Source organism: Siniperca chuatsi, linkage group LG20, assembly GCF_020085105.1.
Source record: "Siniperca chuatsi isolate FFG_IHB_CAS linkage group LG20, ASM2008510v1, whole genome shotgun sequence".
Taxonomy (NCBI): domain Eukaryota; kingdom Metazoa; phylum Chordata; class Actinopteri; order Centrarchiformes; family Sinipercidae; genus Siniperca; species Siniperca chuatsi.
In genome coordinates, this window is record NC_058061.1 from 16006378 (window position 1) to 16030314 (window position 23937).

A 23937-nucleotide genomic window follows, 5' to 3' on the forward strand; every position below is an offset into this window, starting at 1 on the left:
ACAGACCAACAGCGATGGGTGTCATAGAGATGTTTTTATTTATTCTTATCAGCAAAATGTACAGAAATACAATGCACATAGAAAAATAGTCATAAAAATAGCCTCTTGTACAAAGCAAAGGTCGAGCATGTGTTGAAGTGCTAACTGATGGAGGAATTTTCAGAAAAGTTGGATTACTAAGAAGCACTGCAAACACAGTCTATATTTCCTTCCAATGTCCACATCTTATTTTTCATAATTACTGTACTGTTTACAGTAAGAGGTCCAGTGGAAGCAAAAAGACCACAAACTGAGAAACTACCACATTTTTGTTTTGATAAAATATTACTACTGCAGCATATGGATTGGAAGGCACTGATAAATCAACAAGAAACAATATTGAAGATGCAGTGATTAGTAACTAGAGTCATGGATCCAGATGGCTCAAGCTGCTTCACTGTGCACAGTTTATCAAACAGTAAGGTTACACTATATACCTCATAGCTCCAGCATGAGGTTGAGTTCAGTTACTTTCATTTGAAAGTATAGTGAAACAACTTATCAAGGCGCCTGAACCCACATTACATATCCAATATGTGGTAATGTAGGTTCAAAGAAACTCTAAACATTGATCACAAAACAAAGTTACAATATTTACATCTCAAAGTTAAGAGATAAACAAACAAATTGACCAGAAACATTTAACAAAAAATCAGCACAGGAGACCATAAAAAACAGATGCTACAGAGAGGCTCCACAAAGCTGGTGATTGAAAAGGAACGGAGGTGACTCAATACAAACATTAATATATTTGCCCTGTCTAAACCCAACACAGAATGGTATTTGCATAGGTTTATATACATTTCAACAGTAACCTCTTCAAAATTCTCCCCCTGAAGACAAAAATAATTTAATATTTACATACACTTTGCTCTTTAATAAAGACTTTGGGTTATTTCCAGAGTACACAGTATCAAGAAAGAGAAGATGTTCCTCTTTGTCCATAACATTTGTTTCTGAAGGCAAGAAAGAAAGTAAGGCAATGATATCATGGTCCATAATATTAAAAGTTTTGGAGGTGCACAGTACCTCCAGCTGCAGGTGTACAGTACTGTATGTGTTGCTGTCCAATCATTGAGTGAGAATCTGTGTGTCTGTGTTATTTCGCCCTCTCATCCTCTGAGGCCTGTTTAATCTGCCGTGAGTGCACCATTGCACCGGCCAGTAGCTTCTCCTCCAGAGCCGCATGCAGGTTTGAGCCCCCCAGCTCCAGCAGGGGCTCCAACCGTGGCACCCCCCTGGACACCCCGGTCTCCTCTGGGGGCCCTCCAGCCTCTCTGGGTCCCAATGCCCTGCGCCTCCGCCTTAGATCCATCTCTCCCTGGTCCCTGACCTTCTCGTGGGAGCCCTGGGGGTGAGCCTCGGCTTTGATGGCCCCATCTTCCACACCTTCTCTGGTGTCTGCCTGAGCAGCAACTTTCTCTTTGAGGTCTCGTCCTCCGTTCTTCAAAGCTTCACCATCTTCTCTCTCAGCCCCCTGTGCAGCCTTTCCAGCATTTCTGGCTTCTACCGCTCGCTCCAGCTGGGCCAGAGCCTCCTCTGCCTGTTTCTCTTTTCTCGCTCTCTCAGATATTTCATTGTCTGCTTTCTGTATGTCCTGCTGGAGTTTCTCTTCTGCAGCTTTCTCCTGTGCGAGTTTCTCTTTTACTGCTCTCTTTTTCTCCAGCTCCTGTTCTTTGACCAGCTTCTCTCTTCTCTCCCTTTCCAGTCGCTCTTTTTCCACCCTTGCCTGCACTTCTTTCTCTATTCTCTCCATCTCTAACTCCTGCTCTTTGGCCAGCTTTTCTTTTCTTTCTCTTTCCAATCTTGCCTGCACTTCTTTCTCTATCCTTTCTCTCTCTACTCTTTCCTTTTCTAACTCCTGCTCTTTGGCCAGCTTTTCTTTTCTTTCTCTTTCCAATCTTGCCTGCACTTCTTTCTCTATCCTTTCTCTCTCTACTCTTTCCTTTTCTAACTCCTGTTCTCTGGCCATATTTTCCTTTATCTCCCTCTCAAGGTGTTCTTTTTCCAGTCTTGCCTGAACCTCTTTCTCTATCAGTTCTTTTTTAAGATTTTCAATTTTCTCTTTTTCCTTATCCAGGCTTCTTTCTTCCTCTTTAAGTTGAGCTACCTGATCATTTTGAGGTACAAGCTGATGGTCATCAGGTTTTTTCTTTCCCAGTGGCACTCCCCTGGCCCCCAGCTCAGTCTGCTTATGGGATTCTCCTCCAGGTGCAACATGGCCATCCTCCTTGTAGGCCGCTTGAACAGCTACATGAGGAGCCCCGACCTCAGCTGCCTTGTCCCCAGCCTGATTCTGGGCCACAGAATGAGGCTCAGCTACTCCACCCTGTGGAGCTCCAGCTCCAGCTCCAGCTCCCTCCTTGGGCTGCTTCTGGTCTGAGGCCAGGCCAGACATTTTGGGCTTTGCTGCTTCACCTTCCATCACCTCCAAGTGTTCCTGGATGCCTTTCTCTGCCTCACCATCAGCAGCAGCCCCTTTAAATTATAAACACATTTATTTCTTAAATTGGACACTACCACCCTACTGTATGATATCTGTGCTCTCTGTCTAGTGTCATGTCTCCAAAACATTATGTTTATACGCACCAGCAGGTTGTTTCTGGTGGATTTCCTTGTGTTGCTCTTCTATGACAGCCAGTAGTTTCTCTTGCTGGTCAAGAAGTCTCTTCTGTTGCTCTTGCTGCTCCTTGATCACCTGCAGTAGCACGGCGTGGTCGAGCTGGCCCTCTACATGACAGAAACACTGAATTAAAATAAGTCACAACCTGCTCTGAGAACATTAGAATTAGTTAAGCGGCTTAGTTATGCTGATGTAGGGCCAGTCTCTAGGTGAGAGGGGAAGGGAAATAGACAATATTCCACTATGGCTTAGTACTGTCTCACTGAGCCATTCAAACACACATCTCTAAATTGCAGCCTTAAACATTAACTGGAATGGGCAGCAGTAGACACACACAAACTATGTTAGGGGGCAATGTGAGTGGGTGGAGTTTACACTGGCACATTATGTAGTTATATGATAAAAACACAAATTCATATATGTACTGTATGTAATGTAAATATCTATTAACTTAACAGATAAATGGCCCACTGAGTGAATGGCAGAAAATTTGAGAGACAGACCGAGATAAAGAGAAGAGGCAAGAGGGAATTCATACCTGCAACCAGCTTTTTTATCACTGTGATAGGAGTCCGGCAGAGAAAGAAAGAAAAAAGGGGGTAAAGATGGAGAAGGAGAGAGAGGGCAAAAGTAAACAGAACAAGAAAGTCAACAAAAGCCAAAAACGACTGCGTAGTGTATCAAGCCAGGTCAAGAAGTACGAGATAGAAATGGATTTGAATATCTCTGCTGCGTTTTACACCACTTGTACCATCACAAATAGGCACAATGAGCAAGAACAGATCACAGAGATTAGATTAAGATAAAACAAGCAAACTGAGGAAAAGAGAAGCAGGGGCATAAACAGCATGCAGCAGACCACTGCAAATCACAATATAGCCAATTAAAAGAATTAATCATCATAATCAATCATTTTCAATCTGTGATAAAGTTATTTTGTGACTAAGTGTTGTACTTGCATTTGTGTGCCATTTTCAAGAACAACTTAAGTACTCCTGTAGGGCTACGGTGTACTTTCAGTGAACACAAAGGTGGAAAATGCAGTAGTGATGCTGTCAGTTATTCCCCACTTAGGGCTAAACAGAAAACAGTCATGTGCTGGGTCTTACTGTCAAAGGACCACTGTATTTCATAGGCTTATACACCATCCACACAAAGCTACAACTGCATTGCATTCTGGTCAATGGAGGCTACTGTCTGTGGAAAGACTGGTATCCCCACTTCTTCTACATGAAATTCTTGCTGAATGAATGTTAGAAGGACAAAAATATTTTTATGCGGCTATATTTTAGATTACATCACATCCAATCAATTGTAGAAATTCAAAAATAAAAAATGTATCACCAAATGATACATTTGCAGTGCAACTTGTTTTAAATTGCTTCTGAAAAGGTGACCTAAGACTATTAACTCGTGCCTATACTGTGGAAGTTTTCTACTCCACTCACCGTCCAACTTCTCATCTGCTGTATCTTTGCTGTCTGCAGCTAGTGCCTCGTCTGCAGCAGGATGATGCTCTCCTTCAGGAAGTGGAGCTGAAGGATCACCAAATATCACAAGGTCAATTTAGCATTTTCCTACAACTGTTTTTCCACCTGGCTGGCTTAAACTACTGTTACACAACAACAGCAACAAATACTCACGTTTCCCTGCAGCATCTGGAGCTTTGCCCATGTTATCGACTTGTGCCACCATAGCCTGATTGACCACCATAGCTACATTCCCTGCTAGAGGATCTTTCACTGGATCAAGCTTCTCAACTTTCTTTAGCGGGGGAACGTCCTGCTTTTTGCCTGCGTCTGCATCCGGCTTCTCCAGCACCTCATTGGACAGGATTTCACCTCCACCCAAATCCACTTCCTCTTTCCTCACAACAGCCTCTGCAGGCTTTGGTTTCTCTTCAACCTTGTGGTCTTTTTTGTCCTCTACCTCCACAGCATGCCCTTCATTTCTTTTGGGTTCTTCCTCTCCTCCTCCAACAGGAGCAACAGGTTGTTTCTTGTCCTCCTCCAGCTCTGCATTGTTCTTTCTTGTGTCTACCATGACCTCGTCATGAGGGATGGGTGGTTCATGGCGATGGGCCTCGCCCTCCGGCACCACGACACCTGGGTAATTAAAACAAAACATCACTAATTCTACTCAGTTCATTGAAGGACCAGTTAAGATTCAAGCCCTGGTTCAGTTTCCTTACCAGCATCAGGGCGGTCCAACTGCACCTCTTCCTCCTTCTTCCTCTCAGGTAGTTCCACTGGTCCTTTAATCTGGGGGGGCTCAGCCTGATCCCTCTCTATGCGTTGTACCATCTCCACAGGTGGAAGGTCAGGTTTTTCTATCTCCACTGGCTTCTTGTTTGGAGGATTTTCTACATGCAGACACATGAAACACAATCTATTACAACACAGACTATATCACCTCTATGAAAATGTCAGATATGCAATATATTGCCAAGATCCTTTAGCCAAACTATGTTCCCTGTTAAGGCAAAATGACTAGGTAAATAATAGATTTATACAACCATAAAAATAAAGTTTTCACGCTAGGATGTTTTTTACTCCCGTTTAGTACTGTTGCTGGTGAGCTTTTTATTTGCCTTTGCGGCATAGCCGGTATATACAGCCTGAAAAATATGACACACATTACTGCGACTAAATTAGGAAACCATAAATTTGATGCCACATTTATTCCACTATTTTCTCTTGTCTCAGAAAAATAAAATTACTGTATTCTAGTGCATTACTATTTAACACTGGTCCTGACATCTACTCTTTATTTTCTTCTACAGTTGTGTTTATTACACACATTAACTGCTGGCATTAAAATAAATTAACACCTTGGCATATCTCACATCAACTGTGTGTACGGATTCACTCATCTGAAATTGATTTCAAGCGGACTATTTCTAAGGAGTAGATCCACTAGGTGGCAGCAAATACTGACAATGGCAAAACTGTCACAATTTGTGTGGTATAATAAATGAGCGAGAGAAGAGAAGAGAGAGGGAGATGAATTAAAATTGAAAGTGACAAACAGGAAACGGGTGTGGAGGTCGGACCACATGGGTTTTACCTGGAGAAAAAATGTGAGGAAAGAATGCAGTAAAGAAAAGAAAGAATCCCAAAGATGGAGACAGACTGAAGAATGATAGGGTAAGGAGAGAAAGTGAAACTAAAAGCCTCCTCCTCCTGTTTCACCCTAAAACTGAGAACATTAACTTGAAGGGTGCCTCTTCGTCTCATCTCCATTTGTTTCGTCTGCACCCCCAACCCCACCCCCACCCTCTTCCCTTTATACAACTAGAGCTTGCAGGCATTTTAGAGCTGCCACAGGAGATATGGGGGAGACGGGGGTTTAGACAATGTATTTTGGGGGGAGGGGATGGCAGGAGAAATGAACAGAGGTAGAGGGGTGGAGAGAAATTACTCGAGTTTGAAGGGCATCACTCTCGCTCCATCAATGTCAAGCACTCAGCGCTGCTCTCAGATATTATCAAGAGGTTATCTCCTCACCCTGCCTGTCTGTCTGTCTGTCTGTCTATCAGTCACTCTGTCTGTCTCCATCTTTTCTTCTCTCAAAGATGAAAGGAACCTTTTTTTCTGTGGCTTTGTGCTTTTGTTTACTTTGTGCCCTTTACTACTGCCTCATATTCTCTTTATGTTGCTGTTTTAGGGCGCTGCAATTCACAACTGTGAAAATAAAACAAGAAATAAACATGTCTCTCGTGCTACCGGTGCCTTTTGCATGAAATTATTACATGCAGCACTGCTGTCCACTCTCAGAAGCTGCAGACAACCCTGGCTCCGGAGCGCTGAGGTAAATGTTTCCATGGCTCATTAGTAAACCACTTTAATCTACATTCCATCAAGTAGATAAGTGATTGCCAGCCATTAGTACATGTCATGATCTTTACCGTGCAGTTCAGGGAGGTCCGGTAGGGGCAGGTTGTTCTTGTCGGGTGCTGGAGGAGGAGGAGCTTGGACCTTGGTGCCAGGGCTTCTGGCTGAGATTGAGAGGGTGGTAAAGGTGCTGACCAGGAGGATGCCCAGACCAACCAAAAGCACCAGCTACAGGACAGAAAGAAAGAGGAGAAGCACAACAGGTCAGAAACAGTGAATAAATATATTTTCACTGAGCAAATGATTAGTAGAGTGCTAATTCTGACTATGTAACCTGAGCGAGGATGCCATTCTTCTGGATCTTTCTGTAGATGAGAGCAGGGCATATGAAGCAGATGAGGCTGCCCATGGTGGCTCCAGTCAGACCCAGAATGGTTTCCACTAAAGAGAGAAAAACACAGGGATTATCTTGTGGTCCTGTAGAGAAGTGATAGTATCCCTGGGGGTTATTCTGCAGTTGTCAGGGCCTATGTGGTAGTAATAAATAAACAGTTAATAATAATGACCAAAAAGTAATGGATAAACAGTTGAAATAGTTAGCTAAAAGTCAGACCCAGTTTGCGTCCCACTGAGCGCATTGTTCTATATCTCTTCTGCTAAAAAACTCAAAGCAATTCCCTATATCTATGCTCTTTATCACTATTTCCATTAAGACCTGCCTCTGCCATTCATAACTGGCACCCGCCCAGCCCCAGGCTCCCATCCATGGCACCCTGCTCCTGGCAGCAGCGAGTCCTGGCCCCACCCCTGTCACTGTGGACCTGGCCGGCTGGGCGTCGGGCCTGGAAACCCATCGTTCATCCAGAGGACGGACACCATATTGTCTCCCTCAGATTTAGTGTCCATTCTCCCCATGGTCCTTACCTCCCTTCTCCTCAGTCTATTAGTCTGATTAGATACACAAAGACCCGGCCAAACCTGCTCTGTGTGTGTGTGTGTGTGTGTGTGTGTGTGTGTGTGTGTGTGTCTGTGTCCACCCAATCAAAAGTTTAACAAACAGCCACCATATAAAAGGATGAATAAAACATAAACTCATGATAACCTTTACATCGCCACCATTTTGGAGCTGTTTGTGAGAGGGACGGAAAGACTCAAAGAACCTGACAGAGAGCCAATATTGGCGTGTAGAGTGTGTGTGTGTGTGTGTGTGTGTGTGTGTGTGTGTGTGTGTGTGTGTGTGAGAGAGAGTCTGGGAGAATAATAGCACTATCTTTCCGTCTGCCCGTCTAAAAGGAGATAAAAGTTAGGGCCCTGATTTAAGGACTGTGTTAGAGTGTGACAGTCACTGACTCGTAAAGTCACATTCACACACGTCGTAAAGCTCCCCAGCTACTCCGCCCACATAAAGGAACACATGCACCTTAAAGACCTCCAGTCAGCAAGCTGTACACATACAATTTCAATCCATGCCTGATTGTACACACACACACACACACACACACAGGATGTACCGTTGGGGATAAGAATGCCTCCCAGCATGGTGCCAAACACAATGCAGAGGGTGATCATCTTGAAGCGCAGAGGAGGCATGTATCCCCCGGCAGCAAACGTCCCATCCTTCTGCTGTAAGACGGAAACAGAGAGTGAGATGAGAGGAACAGAAGGAAAGACTAAATAAATAAATTAAAATCTCATGAATGTATATGCTACATGGTTTTCTGAACTTAGAAAGAAATTGTGCGTGTCACAGGATTTTTACAAGTCCGATGTGTTTATGTTCCTGCAATGTCTGGATATGATACAAATGCAATTGACGTCACAGTTAAGTTCCACAGCAGGTGTTTCCAGGGGGCTCTGTTAACATGGAACAACATGTTTCGGTTTTTAATTTGTCAAACTGCATTAGAGAGAGGATGCGAGTGATACACAATAATAAGGCAGCAAGTTACACTGTATATTACATTATAATTAACTTAAAAGGAACAAGAAATAGGCAGAAGTTAGGATTTACTGTATGTTTAATACAGCCAACACCTGCCTGAAAGGGGGGCTGTTGTTACACACATCTGTTATTTTTCATACATCACACAGAGACTTCAGTTTTTGAACTTGTACCCAAACCTTCAAGCCATTTGCATGCCCTACACAGCTAGTTTATTAGTAGAATGCAAGCTGACCTGCTGCTCAAAGAGCATGGTGTTGATGGCCTGGCGGCAGGGCAGGATCATCATAGGGAATCCGACGGCCACAGACATCATGAAGCCCACGCGGATCATCTCTGTCACCAGGTTGGACGGGAAGTTCATCAGCACGTTGCCTGCAATGTTCTCTGTGAAACTGACGTAGCCAAAGAAACCCACCTGGTACAGAGAGAGGTGAGAGGAAAGCGAGAAGAGGGAGACATGAGTATGTAGGAGAACAAGTTTTTTTTTTTTTTTTTTTTTTTAGAAAAAAAAAGGGTTAAGTTCCTCATTATTTTCTAAATTAAAGTGTGTGCGCATGCGTAAGACATCTGCTGTGCTGTCTGATGGAAACATCACCTTTCACAACTCTTAATGCTGTTTAAAAGAATAAAAGACCAATTTTACCACCTATACAAATATAAAAATAGTCAGATTTCTCACAAGACAGTGTGTCCTATGAAACAGAAACCCTAAGACATTAAAAAGGCAACTGACAGAATTCAATAATTTTTTAGGAATTGAATTTAAGACGTCTGAAAATGATCAGAACAAGCAGATACTCTGTAATATATCACAAAATCACAAGGTTTCCCTGTGACAGCAGTGACAGTGGCAAATGTAGCCAGTGTAAATGGCAATGGCTGGTGCGTGTGGAAGTGTTTCCACTCACAGTGATGTAGAAGATGGTGACTACGTTGAGGGCCGAGGTGAAGATGGTGCTCATGCGTTTGACAGACGGCTCGTCCAGGCTGTCGTAGGTCGGCAGCACCTGCCTGTGAGAGACAAGCAGCCCAACAACAACACTGTCTGACAAGACTGGTACTGCTGCATTCATGTGCTGTCTGCATTATCACATACACAACTTTTGCTATGAGAAGTGGAACCTCCAAGTCTAGCAGGGAGAGTCAGGGAAATTAGTCTCATGGATGTCATATGAATCAGTAGTTGTGATTTTTTTTTTTCTGCTCAAACAGCTGACAACATATGACTCATATGACAGATATCTACTTACTTAAAATTATATTTGTACTGGAAACTGCTTTGTAGATTTCTTTAATGTGCAGCCATATGGAGGCTCATTTGTGCCACTCAATAGTCAAATGATGCATCTCATTCCTCATGCCCTTGTCAGCATCCAACTCAGACAAGTGATACATATCTTTCTTGTTTAGCCCATTAATTCTTTAACGCCATAAGTCATGTAGAGTCATCAATAACACATCAAATTAAGATTTGTATTGTCTAATAGGCTGTAGTCAGATTTCTTGTTTGACTGATTATAAAGCATGTTTGTTAATGAATGTAGTTCACTTAGCTTAAAGGGATGGTTCATCCCAAAATCTAAAATACATATTTTTCCTCATACCTGTAGTGCTATTCATCCATCCAGATTGTTTTGGTGTGAGGATCTATCGGTAGAAAGAAAATAGTCCCTGCATGAAACTGCTCACAACCAAACTGTAGATTATCTTGAATAACATGGTCATGATTTCTAGAAAGAGACATTGCTGCTGAGTTTTTCAAATGTATTTTTGGCGCTTTGAGCACCACAAGCCAAGTGCCATATAGTCCCATTATATTAAAAAAAGGCAGACATCTCTACGGCCGATATCTCCAGAACTCGGCAACTCACACCAAAATAGTCTAGATGGATAAATAGCACTACAGGTAAGAAATATGCATTTTGATTTTGGGGTGAACTGTCCCTTTAAGGTAGCTCCGACCTATGGGGGAGAAGAAACAAGACAGCCAGTTTTCTCCGATAAACAAATTTGTGCAGCAGCTGAGAAATGATTCAAATGAACAGCAGTTTGCCACCTCCCAACCTGATGGGACAAGATGAACTTAAATCATTAAAATCATTTTTATTTATTTAGTGTGAATAATTTGTTTTTCTCTTACTCATGTACTTGTTTTGTTTCATTTATCAATTCCCTTTTCCCATTCGCCAAGTAATTGTTTAACCATTCATTAATAAGCACATTAATTTAAGTGATGGATTTGTCTCATGATTTATCAATTGATTAGTTGATTATTACCTGCAAAAATGGGCCCCCAAACTCATACTGCAAGACACAATTTCAACAAACAAGTTGTGTTTCCATGAGTACGTCTGACATACTAAGAATGCAGCAAGTTATCCAGCATGTGGATTTTTTTTCACATTATGAATATAATGTTAATATTAATATTATCAAAATGGCAGTAGATGGAAGTAACTTCATGGCAGTGGGGGTGAAGTGTATAGGAAGTGTTTGTCTACATACAAGTGTGTGCACGTGTGTGTGTGACACAGAATGGGTGACAGTAGTCAAGGCTGGCTGAGGTTGAACCTGAGACTCTCTGTCTGTAAACCCGGGTATCTGTCTCCGTCTGTCATTGTCTGTCCTGTACTTTAAGAGAGTGTGGCGGTGTGGAGGGGACATCGAGTGCCTGGCAGGTTTTAGAGCATTATAAACTTTCCTGGCAGACTCTTTGTGCTTGCCTCCTCTCTTTCTATATATGTATATATGTGTGTGTGTGTGTGAGAAAGGAAGAAACAGAGAGAAGAAATGAGAGAGAGAGAGAAACCATAACTTTCTCTGCCTCTTGTTCTCTCTTTGCCCATCTCTCTTTCACATACTCTGGTTTTATGAGCAAGCACTGTCCCGTGGTGCTTTTTCTTGACGCTTGTTTAATCTGCAAACCAGTAAATCTCAGCCAAGGTTAAATAACATGGCTTATTGTAAATGGGGAGCTAAAGCATCTAATGGTCACTCAATAGTCCGGACTCAGAGGCTAATGTGTTTTTGCTTTAATGCTGCCCTTAAATGGAGTAAATATGACAGAGATGGTCTTCAAAGCAAATGTGGGGAAGTGTGTATGTGTGTTGGGACGGCTGGAGTGTGCTGTAGATAGTATCATTAACTTCGGAGTTGAAAGCATGCTGACAGTAGCATCACAGAGGGACATTTTCGCAGCACATGTTTTTCTTATGTCCCTCTATTATGAGTTAACTGCTCCTCGCTATTCAACCGCGCAGCCAAAAAAACAACAGGGCCAGCTCCCATCCCGTCATAATGGTGATGTTAAGTAATGTTTTAACTGAAAGTAAACACATTTCATGAATGTAATAAAAATCCAATGTGCTGAGAGCTGTTTAATCAGCCTGTGAATACATCAGTGTGTGTCTGTAAGATGGCAGCAGGCCAATGTGTTGATTAGTGGTTTGGCTTAAGCTGCCTGCTGCCTAACGGAGCGCTTGCCTCGCTTGGCCTGACCACAGGCCAAGAAATCACCCTGCCAAATATCACTCAGCACTGCTATTGGGAACCGACGCACAAAACACACATGCGTAAACAGGCGCACACTTTCTTATTCTTCTAACATGTGCACACCTCACTTACTAATGAACACGCCCGCCATACCATAATGTTATGTTGGCTTTGTGCGATTACATTAATTAAAGTCTTGTTTCAGTCTCAAGGCTATAGTCACCCTCTCCTGCCACTTACCTCACTCTCTCTCCCACAAACAAACCCATACAGTACCACCACCCAAACATCTGGGTCCTAATGACCTCACCATAACACTCCCTACATCCCTCCACAGCACTGCATTCAAATCAAAGATAAGACTTCATACACCCAGATCCCATTAGACCTTCACACATTGCCCTTCACCAGCTCAACTCACCGCAAACCCAGAGCAAGCACTAAAGCATAGAGGACAGGACAAAGAAGCAGTGACAGAGCATGCAGATGGATAAAAATGGAGAAATGAATGAATACGTTGCCTAGGAGAAGCTCTGATTAAGCTGTGAGAAGTTACATGTAGTAGTGCGATATCTGCAGTCACTGCAGGGAAAGTTAATGGAATACAAAGATTGGCATGAAAACCTTCTTACCATCTGGCAAAAATAAATAAATAAAAAATTCAACATATGTACAGTATTTGCCACACTAGCTTGCTTGACATTCATGTATATTTGAAAGTGTCAGATCAGAGAAGCAGATTGAAAAATGGACAGAAAGTTCACTAAAAATGTTTTATTTTTTGTTAGCTAACACTTAAGAACTTGTCTAAAAGTAATACATTTTTGACTATTTTTCTTGCAGCAAATTCTCAGTGTAGTTTTTGTGACATTTAAAAGTCACTTGACAACTGAATGGCACTGTTTTCCAACAAATGTTTGCTTTCTGTAATGGCCAAATTGAGTTTTATTCTTGTCGCATCAGAAAAAACAAAAGCAGTAGTGTGGACAAAAAGCAGTTTAAGTCTCAGGTTAATTCTAAAGAGGGCAGACCTAACGGTGGAGCAGAAACGGATGAGCTGACTGTGAAAAGCACATTGGCAAAAATAAGCAGCCTCCCTTTGCAACTAGAAATCCCTCAACAACCACTTCATCTCCACCACGAATTTGTGTCTCTCTTTACGTGACAAACTCACCCCAAACCCTCCACTGTGGCTTAAAGGAATGATGCAAGTACACATGCACTAATTGTGACGTTTGCTCAATTACTACATGCAGTGATGAAAGATTCAATTCACTGTGCTGCTGCAGGAGTTAGACAGTGGAAAAGCCACCGTTTGAACATGTACCAACCACATGATTTTAGAACTACTATCAGATTGTCCCTATTCTGAATCTTGTTTCGAGTCTTGTTTGACATTAGTTTCATTACATGGTCCTGTGCGGGAGGAGTACTTACGACTGACAGGCGAAGGCCATCCCACAGATGGGGAGACAGCGAAACACACCCTCCCAGCGCACCACAATGACCTGCCCTAGCCACCAGCCGCTGAGCAGCCCATGTTTGAACGAGGACAGCACCATCTGAGGGGAAGGAGGGGAGGGGGAGTTACGGCCCGAACCAAATGAAGACAAGTGGGGGAAGATTACGAAGAGGAGGAGGGGGGCTGCACCCATGCTGACGGCTCACGGACAGATAATGAAAGTAATGAATGAGGAGAGAAAACCAGAGTAAATGAAGAAAGGGAAACAACAAAGAGACATGACAAAAAACCCCATACTGAACCAAAAAACCTGTCACAGCTGAATAAATTGAGTAATGAAGGTGATACTAAAGAATACAAGTGAAATCATAAATTTGATGAAGAATAAGAGGCTTATGAAAGGGTAATCTAGACAAAAACTACGCCACAGGTTTTTGATCAGCATGCGTTTCCTATGTCTTGCTCTTTTAATTACCTGATTAAGTCCCAAAGGACAGCAGAACACTCCATAACCCTCCAGCCTCCCACACATTGGTGGGAGGGCAGCAAAGATGAAACTTTCACTTCAGTACGTTGCACTCGTCTGCCTTTTTACTACTGCCACCAAACACTCACACAGACACACACAAAGACACAGATACACTCACAGAGCTCAAATGGCTCAGACCAAACCCGAATTAAAGGTGAAAAATGGGGATGACTGAGAGGATTGGGCGGAAAGGCTCAGGTAGGTGGGATGGGGCTTTAAGGAGCGTAAAGTTGCAGGGGAAACATGGAGCTTCCTTCACTCTCCACCCCCCAACTGCCCTTATGGTGGTGTTATTTTGGGGGTGGTTTCTGTGGTTTACTTACGGGTGACAGCAGAAGGTTGTGGCGATAATGGGCAGGCACTGAATGACGCCCTTGAAGCGCCACAGGTGAACCCGCTCTACCCAGGAGCCCGAGATTATGCCGTAGCGCAGAGACGACAACACTATCTACAGCACCAGCAACAGAAACAGCAGTGGGACAGAGGGGAGCAAACAAAGGGTGCAGAGGAGAAGAGGAGGTAGTCAAGGAGAGTGAGGGAGAGCAGAAGGACACGAGGGAAAAAGAGGGAGAAAAAAAAAAGAAGTGGTACAATGAGCAGAAAGGAATAGGAGGGAAAACAAAGGGTAAAATGAAAGGAGGGAGGGAAGGAGATCACTGTTAGAGGGTTAGGGGTCTGGACTGGGCCGGGCCTGGATCTGAAGCCAGACACACACCACACCAGTGCTCCAGGTTATCGCCATGCTACTGAACTAAGTCACATCACACAGAGAGACTGTACACAGCAGTGAGAAGTCTGTGGAAGCAGCAGCAGGTCAGTAAAACACAATCACACACAAACTCTGTGTGTGCATTTAAAGAGTAAAAGAGCTGAATCACATGAGGCAGAGAACTGCTGCTGGACCGTCACTGGAGTCAAACTTTTTATTATGTCACACCTCTAACCACACTCTAACCTATGAAGCCAAAATCCATCAGCTGGCTACATGGCTAAAGATTTGCCTTATGTGATTCCTCAACCTCAAATCTTCTTATTTTTTCAGGTTCCTGAAGGAGCCATCATCATTAAGTAATCATAATCATTAAGGTTAGTATTAACCAGCCAGCTGCCATAATAGTGTTACTAATCAATGCTGACTGCCTGGGGAAGAAAGGTATATATATATATATGTCAAATGCATTTGTCATATTTATATCTGACGACAAGCGTACAGAAAGATAATTCCCAAAGTTGCAAAGGTTTGTGATTTAGTGGAGTTGACTAATTGCGTGGAGTTGACCTCTATTTACTTTGCACTTACAGTGCTTAAAATGTCTCTAGTGGCCATTTCCAAGCGGTGTCTCCTTCCCAGGGGAAAGCTTTTGTTTCATCCTATAAAGAGCAGTGCAGCAATTGTTTTCTGCCTGATGTGATTAAGTGTGACTTTGCTCTTTAAAAAAAGAGGAGCAAGACAACATTGTGTTGGTAAGGGAGACATAGTTCTGTACAATAGATCAAATAAGGAAGAATTAACACAGAATACAACAAAATAACATTTATCCAAACACTGGGCCTCATGCATGAATCGTTTGTGGCATTCAACAATACTTCCCACTTGTTCTTAGATAAGATCATAATTTAAGAGTGCCCTAGACCACACGTAAGCCGATACGCACAAAAACCAACTTGCGTTTTGTGCTGTGAAATACTAATAGTGATGATGAAAAAGCAACTTACTTCATGAAAACACAGAGGAAAAATGTTATACAATTATATATTCATTTACAAATTTTAAATGTTTACTCTTATTAAAAGATTATTGGGTTGGAGCCTCAATTTAGATCAGAGACAAAACGATCTACAGTAATCCCACTCCACCTCATCTGCAAGTACTCACCGCTATCGGTTTCCTGCTGGGACCTTCCAGAGAGCGACTGCTTATGGCATATCCAAGTCCACTGTTAGTCGTGTGTTGCCCAAAGTTCTCCAGGGTATCATCCAGTTAACACCACAGTACATTCAGTTTTTTATATACCGCTGCTCAGAAGACCCAGATAAAAGGGATTTATTTGAGCAATCGACTGTAGGCTACTGACATGCGCATCAAGGAACCATCTCCAAATCTGTTCCCCTTCCTCAATAGAAAACAATTCCATGACGTCCAAATAACGTACAGAATCGCATCTTGAACGCGCACGGCCTGTGGTAGATCACTGTCCAGTGTAATATCAGACTGCACCCCCGAGAGAGAAACCTCTCCAAAATGCGCTCATCCATGTCTGTTGTTTTGACAGTAATAGTACGCCTGGCAGCAGACAGTCACTTTTTTGTGTTAATTTTCAAATTGTTTTTATTTTTTTTTTCCCCACAGAGTTCTTTCTTCTGCACACACAGTATTAATTGCACTGCATGCTTTGCACTTTTCTGAACCGGTGACACACTGCTCACACTTGAAAATAAGAGTTTTGTTTCTTTTCTTAGCAAAACTTCATTAAGTAAAGTTTCTATTCCTTTTTCTTTCTTTTCTTATTTTGTCTGAGTTTAATGTTACCTATCAGATGGCAGTGGCTTGTTGGTTTGTGGTTTGCACACAGCACTTAAGTCTGCTGCCCTTATATCGTTTATTGGTTTATTTCCATCTGCTAATTGCAAATTTCTTGGCACACGTGTCCAATTTAAGATCAAACGCAATTCATCAACATACTTAGGTGGGTAAGAACAAACTTGGCTGTAAGCGCACATTTCATGAATCCCGTGTAGGATTTTCTTTTTTTCTTCTTATTGCTTTGTGCAAGAACAAATATAAGAGAAAAATAAGAAAACATTCATGCACGAGGCCCAAAATTCTGAAAATCAAATAAGTTTCAAGTTAAAACAGAGAGCAAGGTCAATGAACTATGTAGCAGGTTATAAATGCCATTTATATGTGCTATGTCTTTGGGGAAGAAGACTACAATAAAGAGCACATTGGCTTCAGAATCAACTCTAGTATTTTAGGAAAACACATAACAGAGAACATAAAAATGCATCAGCAAAATCCCAGTAATCATTTGACATTACATCCACAAAACAGTTTTTGATCTAATTGATACTTTATATGTGCAGCTTGACAATTCTTAATGCCATATTTCTGTACTGCAGATGTCAGATTACCACTGCACTCTATGATAAACGTTATATGACCTATGCTATGCAACTATATAGCTGACTTAATAAAAGTGTTCTACCGCATGCATTTTGATTGTCGAGCTTTGTAAGCAAAGCCAAAGTGTGTTTCCACTGCAGTCTATTCAGATGCATTGCGTGGAGCGTAGCAGTCGGTGTGCTGGTGGGCTCACCGTGAACATGAAGAGGGTGTAGAACATGAGAGCCATAGCAGAGAAGGACTGGATGGACGACATCATGTTCCTCTGCAGACTCAGAGGGAGGACGATGAACAGAGACACAGCGAACAGCAGCAGCACGCGAAAACTGAAGGTCACCTTTAGAAGATAGTGTAACATGGGAATACAACACTGTTTCTTAAAAACTTACTAACAGACTTGATTCTACCTGTTGTTAGTCGGTTGCTGTTTTGGTTGCTTAACAGTAAAGTTAAGAGGAATGCAGTAGAGAGCAGTGGAGACGAAACGTATGACTTGATCATGATAGTGTTCAGAAATGTTCAAAGATTGAGAGATGGAAATATCAAATACTGATCTCAAACCTGTAAGCCTAACAGCTGAGCGAAGAAATTTGAGCCTAGATCAGCTATCACAACGTAGAAGGCAATACAGGTTCCCAACATCAAACCGATCATACTGCAGGGGGAGAGAGAGGGGACGAGGGGACAGGTGAAATCGCAATTATTATTAGTGTCTATGGTTTTGGAAAGAAATCAATTTTATTTTTTTTTTATATGTCAATGATAATTACCACTAATCAAGTCACTTCAAATACAGCATAATGTGTGTAGTGAATTAATAATAAGACTTGCCTCATCTCCACCAGTGTTTTTCCTGGTTTCCCGTAGGCATGGAAGGCTGCAGAGAAGGGAAGTGTGAACAACATGTGGACAAATAGATGGCAGTGTCCTAAAAATAGTTTCTGTTTTAATAATACCTAATATCAAACCACCGTAAATACGCTTATTTAGCATTCCTCACACACTACTTATTCTCTATGTGCACTACAGTTCAGTAGCTTAAACTTCAAATCTGCAAGATTCATTATCATTGTCGTTAGTGATGTGGTTTTCTGTAAATGAAGTTTAAGTTTCTGTTGCTGACACAATTTTCTTCTATCGTTGCTACTGCTAAGAGACTGCGTCCTGTGTACCAAGAACAATAAAAGTGGCAGATGCAAAACCTTTCATGAACTGTATAAAGGCTGAATCATCATTGGACTATAAGTAATAAATACAAAGCAGAAAATTTAACATTTATTTAAATAAAAATGTCACTCATTAGTATTTAAAATCACCCAATCCTGCATAGGTCCTTCTTTTGGTGTTGCTCGCTGTGTGGACCAGGAACATGCAAGACTTGTGGGTCATCCACGAACAGAAGAACAACAACAGAGTTCCCAGCACTATCCCACACTGTAAGAGGACAGAGGGACACTTAAGACACAACATGCATCCATAGAGTTGTCCTGAAATCTGGTCATCTTACTGAAACACAAAATGCAAAATATTGTCCTCTACTAAAGTCTTGATGATCTGGCTGGGCACCCCACTAAACTATCTTGACTACATTTAGTCCTTAAAACTACTTACAACACCAGTTTAAGGAGGAAACAGTTTTATATTAAGTAGACTCAAAACATGAAGGTCTATGGAAAGGAAAAGACTAATTATACACACACTTCTTGATACAACAAAAGAATGAATGGCTTATCCATGTACAGGATATCCACAACATAAAATATAGAGAAATGATACAACTTTTATCCAACCATAGAGTTTTACAAATCAGTTTAATTTTTGAGAGAAACTGAGCAATTTGCTTCCAGAGAGTGTGCAATAAAGCACTAACTGTGAAAACATTACATGGCCATAGAAGAGTCACTAATGATGTACGTTAAATGAGGTTATTTTCAATTGCTGTTTTCTATAGGAAAAAATTCTAAAAAGATTACATAAACAAAACCAAAACAAAAATTTAAACAGATAAGCAATATGTGCGATTTGCTTTCAAAAATTTAAATTAAATGGCATATCAATGTTTCAATTCCTGATGTAATAGACAGTATGAAAATGACACTGGGTGGAGGTAGTGGCAGAAAAGAGGAAGAACTTTTTTTTGCATGCTTGCTTTTTCATAATAATACATAACAGTCATGATTATTATTATTATTATTATTATTATTATTATTATATACTGCATTTCTAAATTGCTTCTCATAAAATCTCTGTTGTGATTACACTATCTTGATATATTGTAGAGAGGTGTATTGCTGTTTTTTTAAATTCAAGGGGAATTCAAGGGCCCAATAAAAATATTCTGTTATGTTGGGGAAGACCTAGCTTCTCCACCCCTTATCTTCTGAAGTTCCTTCTGTACAGAAATACCTATAAATACTGCACACATTTTGTACTTGTGTACACTGTGGTTCATGGCCACACACACACACACAACAAGCACAGAGAGGCAGGAAGTAGGCTTCATAGCAAATTGTTTCCTGAGCTCATACTGTGATCACAATGATACTTTATGAATTCCTCTCCCTTTTTGACCTATTTTCCACAGGGAGGTTGGATCGTAATGCCTTGTCCTAGAGTATTTTTAAAAACAAGTTTGGTATTTATGCCAAAACCTATAAGACAATGTGTTCAAATGATTTAACAGGGAGAGCGAAAAGACTCTTGATGCAGTCACACAACAGACTGAGCTACTGTTTATGTTTAACCAGGCGTCCATTTATCTTATGAGGAAGTTGCCAGGCTATTAAAGTAACACAGTCACTCATTAAGTAAATTTTCCTTCACACTGTCCTTGTACAATGACAACACAAAACACACCGAGGCCAAAATTAAACACACTGTTGTCAAGCCGAAGGTTACAATGTTCAGCTTTTGTTGAAACCGCTTTAGCAAGATGCTGATTCAACGACTTTGTGGTAATTTATTATACCAATAAGTGTTTTTACATTTTTTCCAGCCATTTTATATCAGTGAGGTTTGACTAAATATTAGAAACACCTTTCTGGAAAATTCACCACCACCCCAAACTACAACAATGTATATAATATTATTTTGATGAACTACATCAACGTGAGGCATCTTTTGTACTTGATGTGTGACAACTTGTGTGTTGTTCAAGTCATGATTTACTAGGGACCAAATCATGCCAGTGTTTTCAGATATACATTATAATTTGTACAGGTATAGCTACCTGTGTGTTGCTTGATATGTAATATTAATGGAATGAAATAAAACCATATACAGTGGAAACTGATTATAGTGATAATAGTGGATCAAAAAGCTTGGGACAGAATCATTCCTATACAAATGCTGTTTAAATAATTTGCTTATAATAATCAAGTAGTCCACTTACAGTGTTCATTTTGGGTCATTTCATACATGACATCATACGGAAAAAAAAATCAATGGCGTTTGAAACAGCTGTACTGTATTTTGAAACAGTCAATAAAATTCAGTAAATAGCAAAGCTGTCAGTTTCATTACTTTATATTCATGTAATGAATATACAAATGTCAACTTGATGGTAATCTGTATGAGAAATAAAGATAAAGAAAAAATTATCGGTTATAATGATCATCCACTTATAATGATCAATTTGACCCGGACAGACGTGATCACTATAAGAGGTTTCCACTGTATTAATGTTGCTAAAAACATTTCCCTATATCTATACAATCTGACTATCTTTGCATTGTGCAAAACGTATATGTAGTCAATGATGGAAAGTACATTTACTAAAGTACTGTACACAAGTAGTTTACAGAACCTGTAATTTACTTGACTGTTCCCATCTTACTACTTTTCTCCCTTTTTTTAAGAGGAAAATACTTTAGCTACTTTTTATTCAACTATATTTATTTCACAGCTATATGTTTTCAGATTAATATTTTACATACAAAACGTACGATCAGTTTATAAAATACAATGCATCATTAAAGATTAAATTACCCATCTGTATATAATGCAGTTACAATGAGCTCCATCTTGACAAACTACAACATTAAGGTACTGCTTATATGTTAATGCATCAATAATAATGGCCCAATAATAGAATTATAGAACATTAAAATTGACATATACCATTCTGCATAATGAGTATTTTTACTTGTTTGAGTGCGTTTTGTTTGTTTGTAATACTTCTGTTGTAGTAAAATTTTAAATGCAGGACTCATACTGCTACTTTTAAGTAAATAATCTAAATCCTTCTTCCATCATCACTGTGTACAGTCAAAATAAAGGGTCGTGTGTCTGGGAAGGACTTTCCGCAGGTGCGCGTGCAGCTGCAGGTGACCCACCTGTTTGAAGCAGAAGGGCATGGTGAGCACACTGACTCCGACGATGCTGTTCACCACATTCATGATAAGACCCCAGTTGGACGCCGTCATTTTGAACAGCTTCTTGACTGGTCCTCCTTCGGTAAGAAAATGTCAAACAACACGGAGACAGCAGCTCTTTGAAAGCTAACGGTGAAGTATAATTTAGTGTCTAATATCTGGTCCAAAGCGGCGACTCGGGGCTAACGTTACATTCCGGGTGTGCTTTTCTGACTCCTCCGCTGATCAATGACGTGGCGCTCTGGGAGAAAACACAGACAAGAGTTTGACGTTTGACACATCGGAACTTTTCGTCGTTTTGTAAAATACCCACTAACCAAACACACACGTAAATATAATATGTATTAAAATGAAGAACAACAGGTCGTAAAGATTATAGCTTTTAGCTAGCAGGCTAACATAACCGTTAGTAGTTTCATTAACTCACCTTTCTCTGGGACTTCTGCGCCCACCGCCTCGCTGTCCTGTTTACGTTATCATCGAGGATTTCGTGACATTTAAACGGTCATTTGCCGTTGAAAATTTGCGTCTTTATGTGTGTATAAGCAAGCTACGGGCTGACGGAAACTCGGTATAAGATTGTCAAATCCAACCTGGCTATTTTTCTGAACGCGTATCCAGGAAGTAGGAATTATAGTCGAGGAGGTAAGAGAAGACAACACAGCATGCTGGTTTCATTACTGCTGAAATACTTTGGCGCCCACTAGTGGTCACATAGAAGTCATGAATTTGGTGCCATTGGACATACTTGGAGGTTAAGAATCCAGCTTGAAGTCCCTCTTTTTCTTTCCTCTTTACTTTCTTCCAGCATGGTTTTATCATTTCTTAAAAAAATTCTGTTGTTGTGTACTTTATTTGAATCTTTCCTTTTATTACTGCTTTACTTCTACTTCACTACATTTCAGAGGGAAATAGTGTACTTTTTACTCCACTACATTTATCTGACAGCTATGGTTACAAGTAACTTTTCAGATTAAGATTTTACATTAAAAAACACATGTGATAACCTTATAAAATGCAATGAATTGTTAAAGATTAAACCAGTGGCTCTCAAGCTTTCAGCTTTTGACCTCTTACAAAAACAGTGTCTACTTAGGGCCCTTTGTCACCTTTCAGATGTCTGTGAGTTGTTGTCAGTCCCACTAAAGAGTAATTTCCCCTCTAAACTTTTCAGATGGTTTCCTTTAGAAATAACTGCTCAAGGCCCAAAGTGGTCAAATTATCAAACATTTCACAAAAAAGAAAGATTAGAGAAATATTAAAAAAAAAGAATGAATACAAATGTATGTAGCATTTATGTTTTTTCTTCTTTCCTACCTCAACAAACATCTCACGACCCCTCAGAATTATCTTGTGACCCTTTTGAGGGACAGAACCCTAGGTTGGGAACCACTGGACAAAACTACTGATCTGTATGAAGTAGTTAAAACTAGCTCCAACTCAACCAGCTACAACAGCAAAATGCTACTGAAACATTGATGCATCAGTGACAATCTAATAATGTCATATGTAATAATGTATCAGTCACATGGGCCATTTTGAACTTTTACTTTTAGTTTTATACTTTTTTCTTTTTAAGTACATTTTGCTGATTGTACTTATGCACTTTTGCTGAAGTAGGATTTTGAATGAAGGAGTTTTACTTGCAATGGAGTATTTTTTACATTGTTATATTCCTACTTTTACTTAACTAAAGGACCTGACTAGTTCTTCCACGACTGACGAGCTCTGTAATCATAACAATACCAACTGACATGCATGAATCCTGTTTTTCCAGATGCCTCAGAGATTCCCTCCAGGAAAGGGAAACAGACAACAGAGGGATGCGAGGGCTAAAGGTGTGTGGGGGGGACTAAAACAGAACAGACCAATTGTGGATGACGTCAGAGAAAATAATCAGCCCGAGCACCTGAAATGTTGCTGGCAGTAGCCGGGTTTATTTCTGTCAGCCAAAGCGCCTGCCCGGTGCCCTCTCCGATAGATGACTATTGTGTTGTTTGACCAGGAAAGAGAAGAAGGAGCGGGGGCTGTGAGGGGGCTTGACCTGGGGTTTCCCCATCCTGGTGTGCTTTCCCCCTGAGGATGTAGGATTTTCAGAAGCAGGGATGTGATGAAGCTTTGAGAGGCAGACGGGGGGAATTTTGAATTGTATAGACGTGTGTTTGTGTGCCTTTGTGGCAAGATTCTGGTCTGAAGAATTTGTACATCCTTTCAATATCATCATTAACAATCTCCTGTGAAAATGAAAACACACTTTTATAGAGTTCAATATGTAATAATTACATATTGGTATAGTTTCAATTCTTATTGGATTTATTTTTTACACACTTACTATTCTTGCATTTTACCCTCCCACAAAGCACTTTTTTTAACTCTTTGTTTATTGTCATTATGTGTGTAAGTGTATGAGTGTGTGCGTGCATATGTGTGTGATCAGAGAGGTTAAGACAGGAAAACCCTGGCCATTGTGCACCAGTGACCCCTCAAAATCAATGTGACAGACCGGTTGATTGGCTG

General features: G+C 40.8%; 1 protein-coding gene across 10 annotated transcripts; it reads right to left on the reverse strand.

Moving 5' to 3' along the window:
• Positions 1-15: 15 nt before the first annotated feature.
• On the reverse strand, positions 16-22059 carry slc38a10 (solute carrier family 38 member 10). 10 transcript variants are annotated; one of them, XM_044179750.1, is made up of 19 exons: positions 21848-22059; positions 21382-21661; positions 18364-18481; positions 17879-17924; positions 17609-17702; positions 17241-17384; positions 13370-13494; positions 10718-10744; positions 9349-9451; positions 8673-8855; positions 8007-8118; positions 6830-6936; positions 6570-6723; positions 4854-5024; positions 4306-4767; positions 4111-4197; positions 3201-3221; positions 2629-2769; positions 16-2517 (listed from the first exon to the last, which is right to left on the reverse strand). In XM_044179750.1, the coding sequence occupies exons 2-19, from the start codon at positions 21469-21471 to the stop codon at positions 1139-1141; spliced, it is 3564 nt and encodes a 1187-aa protein (XP_044035685.1). In that variant the 5' UTR covers positions 21472-21661; positions 21848-22059; the 3' UTR covers positions 16-1138. The 10 variants fall into 10 exon arrangements, with proteins under 10 accessions (XP_044035685.1, XP_044035684.1, XP_044035689.1 ...); XM_044179749.1 differs by lacking the exon at positions 13370-13494 and adding an exon at positions 14247-14371; XM_044179754.1 differs by lacking the exon at positions 10718-10744.
• Positions 22060-23937: the final 1878 nt, after the last annotated feature.

Excerpts from the sequence above, each read along its gene's own strand:
- slc38a10 (XM_044179750.1), bottom strand. The coding sequence starts at position 21,471 with ATGACGGCGTCCAACTGGGGTCTTATCATGAATGTGGTGAACAGCATC. Across the intron at positions 3,222-4,110 it reads AGCAGATGAGAAGTTGGACG|TGATAAAAAAGCTGGTTGCA; the intron begins GTGAGTGGAGTA and ends CTCCTATCACAG. Across the intron at positions 2,770-3,200 it reads GATAAAAAAGCTGGTTGCAG|AGGGCCAGCTCGACCACGCC; the intron begins GTATGAATTCCC and ends TCTGTCATGTAG.